At 48.4% G+C, this 7,430-nt stretch overlaps 1 protein-coding gene across 2 annotated transcripts; it reads right to left on the reverse strand.

Moving 5' to 3' along the window:
• Positions 1-1,237: 1,237 nt before the first annotated feature.
• On the reverse strand, positions 1,238-7,044 carry MRPS23 (mitochondrial ribosomal protein S23). Of its 2 annotated transcripts, none has more exons than XM_005668966.4 (5): positions 6,965-7,044; positions 6,325-6,495; positions 2,871-2,948; positions 2,568-2,694; positions 1,238-1,630 (listed from the first exon to the last, which is right to left on the reverse strand). In XM_005668966.4, exons 1-5 carry the CDS (start codon positions 7,006-7,008, stop codon positions 1,478-1,480), a joined length of 573 nt encoding a protein of 190 aa, XP_005669023.1. In that variant the 5' UTR covers positions 7,009-7,044; the 3' UTR covers positions 1,238-1,477.
• Positions 7,045-7,430: the final 386 nt, after the last annotated feature.

A 7,430-nucleotide genomic window follows, 5' to 3' on the forward strand; every position in this document is an offset into this window, starting at 1 on the left:
TCCAGCAACATGAGGTTTAGAGAGGTAATGAGTGATTCCCGAACGTTTCTCTGAGAACAGAACCAGCTCCTCCACCAGCTTAAGTCCTCCTGCCAAGGCCCAGCCAGGTATCTAGCACCCAGTGGTTGCCTGATGCTGAAGGGATGTCATTTACTTCTTCCTCTAAAAGTCAAGCGTCCTCGACATGATAGGAATCGCAAAACAGTGACAAAGGAGGGGGAGAAGCCACGTGGCTGACAAGGGCTTTTGCCTCGTGTACTCACGGACTTTCCATGAACTAAGCACCACGTGCAAGGAAGTGTCCAGGCTGGGGAGTGTGGACCCCGCCCTTAACCTGCTGGGAGACAGAAGAGACGGTACCCAAAGATCAGGGGAGAATAGCTACATGAGTTTTCAAGTAAGAAAGTCCTGGCAGTTCCCGCCTTGGCTCAGGAGGAAACAAATCTGACTAGTATCCAGGAGGACGCAGGTTCAAGCCCTGGCCTCACTCAGTGGGTTAAGGATCCAGTGTTGCCGTGAGCTGTGCTATAGGTCACAGACGCGGCTTAGATCTGCTGTTGCTGTGGCTGTGGTGTAGGCCGGTGGCTACAGCTCCGATTCCACCCCTAGCCTGGGAAATTCCATATACTGTGGGTGCGGCCCTAAAATGACAAAAAAAAAAATTTCTGGAGCAGCTTCTTACTGATAGCTGAGAACTCGTAGCTGAGGGGTATTGCATTTATTTAGTAAAAGATAAGGAAGTGAACACAGGAGGACTGTTGGTACAAAACTGCCAAGCACAACCTGACTGACACCGGGAAGGCAGGCGGAGTGGGGAGGGAAGCATCATCCCTCCCAGCATCCCGGTTACCTGCAGGCGTCGTCGGGATTCAGTCTTCAGCTGGATGGCACCATTCATTCATGCAACAGATCTTTACCGAGCAGCCTACCGGGTCCAGGTCCACGCTAACCATCTCCAGCACTCAACCCATGAGATTATAGTTTTGGCCTTTGTCCCTCAACAAGGGGGACAGCACGAGTCAGCCTGGCCTCCCGAGCGAAAAGCACAGAGATTATCTGCAGACAGCAACCGCTGGCACACCTCGTGGGCAAGGAAGGGAAAGTGTGCTGGCTCCAGAGAAGGGAAGCATCCCAGGAAATCAAATGTGACCACACAACTCCAAGCAAACCTACTCAGAATGAGTCCCAAACAATATAGATAAAGGTTTCTTCATGCTATTTACCATTTTCAAGTAAATTTACTTTATAAGCACCAGGGAATTCTTTATTTAATACCATCCGAACAGGAAAGTTCACGTAACTGCTTCTTTCAAACCCTGAGACAGAGCTTTATGACAACCTAGAAATGGGACCCGAAAGACGGCAAACGTGATGCCTTAGAGATCGAGAAACATTTGCACAGTTCAACTGTTAAAATAGTTCCACATTCATGCAGAGAGTCCGGTCTGGACGTTGGCACACGCGGTGTGCAAGTTTCTCAGGGAGGAGGGAGGCCTTTCGACTCTTTCTCAGGAGCCTCCAAAGGCTGGTCCTGCGGGACTTCTTTCCAAGGCTGGTTCTCTTCCACCGCAGTCTGGGGCTTGATACCCGTGGGCTCAGATTTCCGGGAAATGGGACTACCTTCCTGCTGCTTAAAAGACCAGACATAAGTCCGTCACATGGACATTCTCATTTTCACTCGGCTGAAGGTGTAGAACTAAGCACATCTGAGCGCTGAGTTAAAAATTTAGTGATGGAGTTCCCGTCATGGCACGGTGGTTAAAGAATCTGACTAGGAACCATGAGGTTGTGGGTTCGATCCCTGGCCTTGCTCAGTGGGTTAAGGATCCAGTGTTGCCACAAGCTGTGGTGTAGGTCACAGGTGCCGCTTGGATCTGGCGCTGCTGTGGCTGTGACGTGGGCTGGCAGTTGCAGACCTGGCTCGGATCCCGTGTTGCTGTGGCTCTGGTGTAGGCCAGTGGCTACAGCTCCGATTCGACCCCTGGCCTGGGAACCTCCATATGCCACAAGAGCGGCCCAAGAAATGGCAAAAAAAAAAAAAAAAAAATTTTAGTGGTAACATCTCAGGTCCAGTTCACTGACAACAAACAATAAACGTGATAAAAATCTCTATAGAACCAAGACTTCAAAAGCCCTCATGTCAGCTTATTCATTCCAGGTAGCAGTCTTTACCACAAAATTCTAGTCTAGTCAATCCAATAAATAGTATTTGAGGAGTTCCCGTCGTGGCGCAGCGGAAACAAATCCAACTAGGAACCATGAGGTTGCAGGTTAGATCCCTGGCTGTGCTCAGTGGATGAAGGATCCAGCGTTGCTGTAAGCCGTGGGGAAGGTTGCAGATGCGGCTCGGATCCGGCATGGCTGTGGCTGTGGCGTAGACTGGCGGCTACAGCTCCGATTCGACCCCTAGCCTGGGAACCTCCACATGTCGCGAGTGCAGCCCTAAAAAGACAAAAGCAAAAAAAAAAAAAAATAGTATTTGACCTGGAGCCACAATCAAGCCTTCCTTTAACCTCTGACAAATGGACAACCGATCCTAGTAATAGTTTTGATAAGAAAATACTCACAGTCCTTGCTTCTCCTACTCGTCTTAAAGTGACACCTTCGGCCAATAGAGCCTTCCCTGCTTCCACAAATAACTTCTCTTCATCTGTTTCTCCAAGTCGCTGTAGCTCAATGTATTTCTCCACAAACCTAGAATTCCAAGCAGTGACATCTTAGGTCTGTGATCTGTCAAGACATGCCTGTGAAGCAGCGCCACACGTGTCCCCGACAGGTTTTCCTCCAGGAACATCTTTTTCCTCAAGGAGGAATCCACAAAGCGCCTTAAAAAAAAAAAACCATAACCCAGGACCTGCAAAATGGCTTACCGTTGACAGGTGGACTTGAAGTTCGGATTGAACAGATCAAAAGCTTTTGGACCGGATCCATAGGCCGAATAAAATTTCCTAAAAATACAAAACAGCAAAATATCAATCTCCCATTACAGATGGTGGCCAAGAACAGAACAAAGAATAACTGCTGGGCACTGAGGGGTCGAGTATAACGTGACCGACACACCCTAAGCCCCACAGCTTTTGTTTTAAATAAGCAATGCAGGGGCGTTCCCACCGTGGCGCAGTGGTTAACGAATCCGACTAGGAACCATGAGGTTGCGGGTTCGATCCCTGCCCTTGCTCAGCGGGTTAACGATCCGGTGTTGCCGTGAGCTGTGGTGTAGGTCGCAGACACAGCTCGGATCCCGAGTTGCTGTGGCTCTGGCGTAGGCTAGAAGCTACAGCTCCAATTAGACCCCTAGCCTGGGAACCTCCATATGCCACAGGAGCGGCCCAAGAAATGGCAAAAAGACAAAAAATAAATAAATAAGCAATGCATGGACACGGTAAACACATCAAATGCTCCAGAAAGCTACCCAGTGAAAAGTAACACTCCTCACCTCTGCCTTCCAACCCCCCAGTTCTCCTCCCAGGAAACAACACTAACCAGGAATGTTCAATCAATACACATCCATGTCCAAGAGGATTCGAGTTCGATCCCTGGCCCCGCTCAGTGAGTTAAGGATCCGGTGTTGCTGTGAGCTGTGGTGTAGGTCGAAGACATGGCTCAGATCCCATGTTGCTGTGGCTGTGGTGTAGGTCGCTGACACATCTCAGATCTGCTGTTGCTATGGCTGTGGCGCAGCCCGGCAGCTGTAGCTCCGATTCAACCCCGAGCCTGGAAACCTCCATATGCTGCGGGTGCGGCCCTAAAAAGACAAAAATAAAAAAATTTTTAAAATATACATACAAATATGCATCTATCATTCCCTGTTCCCAGCCACAGTGTTTAACCCTGGGGACAGTAAATATATCTTGCCTTTTTATTTAATATTTCTCAGAGATCGTTTCAAATCAATGCATCTAGATTGTTTCTAGTCTTTTGCTACTTTAGATAGTGTTACGATGATTACCTTTGTATTTTTTAGTGTACTATGCAAATAAGCCTGTGGAATAAATTCCTCAAAATAGTATTACTGGGTCAAAGAATGTGCATTTGTAATCTGGCCTTCCAAATTGCCAAGATGCTTTCCAAAGGGGTTGTACCAATTTATGCTCATACCAGTAAGGCAGGAGACTGCCTATTTCCCCATATCCAGGCCAAATTATATTTTCCAAGGTTTTTTTGGTTTGTTTGTTTTGTTTTGTTTTGTCTTTTCTAGGGCCAAACGCACGGCATATGGAGGTTCCCAGGCTAGGGGTCTATTTGGAGCTGTAGCCACAGGCCTGCACCACAGCTCACGGCAACACTGGATCCTTAACCCACTGAGTCGGACCAGGGATCCAACCTGCAACCTCATGGTTGCTAGTCGAATTCGTTAACCACTGAGCCACGACGAGAACTCCCCAAGTTTTTGATCTTTGACAATTTCACAGGTGCAGTATTATAGCTCACTACAGTTTTGCTTTCCTGTGTTTAAAAGCAAATGAATTTCCTTTTCTGTGACCTGTCCATGTTCTTTGCCCATTTTTCCTTTTGGTCTTTTTCTCATTGACTTATAAGCAAACTTTATAGCAGCATAAATAGGAAATTAGCCCTCTGTCATACATGTTTCAAAATTGTTTCCCTTTTGATTTTGCTTAAAGTAGTTTTGAGGGCAAAAAATTTTAGTATTTTCACGTGTGGTTTCTGGGTTTTATGTCATGCTTAGAAAAGCTTTTTTTTTTTTTTTTTTTTTTTTTTTTTGTCTTTTGTCTTTTGTTGTTGTTGTTGTTGCTATTTCTTGGGCCGCTCCCGCGGCATATGGAGGTTCCCAGGCTAGGGGTTGAATCGGAGCTGTAGCCACCAGCCTACGCCAGAGCCACAGCAACGCGGGATCCAAGCCGCGTCTGCAACCTACACCACTGCTCACGGCAACGCCGGATCCTTAACCCACTGAGCAAGGCCAGGGACCGAACCCGCAACCTCATGGTTCCTAGTCAGATTGGTTAACCACTGGGCCACGACGGGAACTCCTTAGAAAAGCTTTTATCACCCAGGTTATGTTTTAAATTCTCCCATGTTTTCTAGTACTTTTATGATTTCACTTTTTATATTCAGGGTTTGTTTTTTTTTTTTTTTGGTCTTTTTGCCATTTCTTGGGCCACTCCCACGCCATATGGAGTTTCCCAAGCTAGGGGTCTAATCAGAGTTGCAGCTATCAGCCTACGCCAGAGCCACAGCAACGCGAGATCCGAGCCGCGTCTGCAACCTACACCACAGCTCACGGCAATGCCGGATCCACAACCCTCTGAGCAAGGCCAGGGATCGAACCCTCAACCTCACGGTTCCCAGTCAGATTCGCTAACCACTGAGCAACAACGGGAACTCCCGATATATTCAGGTTTTGACATACCTGGGATGTATTTTAAGTTCTTAAAAATGTCAAAAACACCCCCCCCAAAAAAACAAAAAAGATAAAGGTTCAAAAAACTATTTAAGTACAAGCTGTTTTTATTATATTAACAGTAATAAAAGAGGAAGCAGTAAAATAGTCCACATTCTCCAATGACCATCACCCAATTCCACTGCTGTACACAGTAGAAACACAATATAAATGACTTTGAAAGCATCCCAAGTGCATGCAATGGACCTAAGCAGAAAAGTACTGAAAAAGTATTTAATGCCCCGATATCGCTGACAATCTCCAAGCAGAGCCAAAACATACTTGTTCTGCTGTGGGTGGTAGGGGGTAACTGGTGGGGGGGGTAACTCCTCAAATGAAAGGTGCCTGGACCTCAACAGAGAATATAATAACTTTACAAACTGGTTTCTTACTTCCAGGAATAGGGGTGAGACTAGGGGATACATATTAACTTCAATTAGGCACAATCTCTGATGCGAACAGTTAGAGAAAAAGAAACTACAAATTCTATATACTAAAAACTAACGTCAGTATTGGAAGAAAAAGGCTTTGTCAGTGAATGCCCAGTAAGTCAACCTCATAGTTCTCATGACCAAAGTGGGTAAGGATACAGGATACCTACCTTGCAGGCGTAGAGGCCTAAATGAGATAACATTTATTAAGGGCTTAGCACAGTGCCTGTCACAAACAGATATGCAGAAACAAATAGCTACCACTGCAATGATCAGTCAATTGCTGGGCTCCAAGTTCTGCTTCTCAGAACTTCTACTGCTCTCCCATGGGGGAAGGGTACTGATTCCCTAATCTGGCCAGATGGACAAGACCGTCTCCACAGGGCTAACTAGCCCTGACTCAATTCCTACTTAAGTTGCCAGACTTCGGGCTAAACCTTTCCTGCTGAAGTTCTGCTGCCTCCCGTCCACCAGATGGGCTTCCGCACTCACGCTCTAATCCGATCCTCGTGGTAAAAGATGTCCTGGACAGCGGCTTTGGCTTTGCCGTATCGCAAGCGAGGCCTTCGGAAAACCGGCTCTCTTAATGGGGGGAAGGCATTATATATGTCAAGCCAGAGGGGCTTCTCTTTCAACACTCCAGCCCGAATCAGGTCCCGGGTCCTTAAGGAAGAGTAAAGAGCTAGGGTCAGTCAATGACCACAGCCTGTCTGAGCCCCTGAATCAGTGTAGCCCCAGCCTGGGACGCTGGCGAGCGCCTATGGAACCCGGAAGATAACCAGAAGGAGGGCAGAGCTGGGGGTCCCCCAACTACGGGTAGGATAGTTCCACATTCCAAACCAACCTACCAGTGCTCGGGAATTAACCCTTTCATCTTCTTATGTGCGTCCCACCCCCTCGCCCAACCACGCCCCGTCAAGGAAAATGCGCAGACAGTCCGGCCAGGTCTCTCAGCCCCTTCCTCCCTCCCTGTTCGTGGAGACCTCCACTTGGGGAGGCGAGAGGTGCGATCTTGAACAAGAGAGCTAAGAGATTCAAGAGGTAACGTCGTTGAACACAACCCCTCAGAAGAAGGAGAGCTCAGACCCACTCAAGAAAGCGTGAAAGCGGGAGGCGCTCTTTGTCCACGCACCGTGAGAAAATGCTACCAACAGTTTCCAGCCGGCTCCCCGCCATGCCCTACCACTCGGATCCCGAGCAGCTTCCGATACCGGAACCGGAAGCGCCCGCAGCAGGCAAAGTGGGCGTAAGTTGCGGGCCGAGCCACGGATCGCAGTGCTACCAGCGAGGCCCCCAACGGGAGGGCGGAGCCAGGCAGAAGTAAAAGATGTCCGAACCGACCCGCCCTCGGCTGCACGCCAGGTTCAGACCGGAGCACTCGATAGCCGAGCCGCCAGGGAGGAAGCGAGCCAAAGCCGGGCAGAAGCAATAAATGACCGATAGGGGTTAATTGCCGTGGTTGCTTTAGCCTTTCTAGCCATGCTCAGCCGACTCCGCTGGAGAAGATGGGGCTGTGCAGAGGGAGGATGATGGGGAGGGAGGATAGGTCCAGGAGAAGACACCTAGGCCAGGAATTCATTAGAGGTCACCAGCACTAG

This window comes from Sus scrofa, chromosome 12 (genome assembly GCF_054392235.1).
Source record: "Sus scrofa isolate SSC_HxYL_T2T_F1_AM1 chromosome 12, Sscrofa_HxYL_maternal_Yorkshire_Landrace_v2.0, whole genome shotgun sequence".
Lineage (NCBI taxonomy): Eukaryota > Metazoa > Chordata > Mammalia > Artiodactyla > Suidae > Sus > Sus scrofa.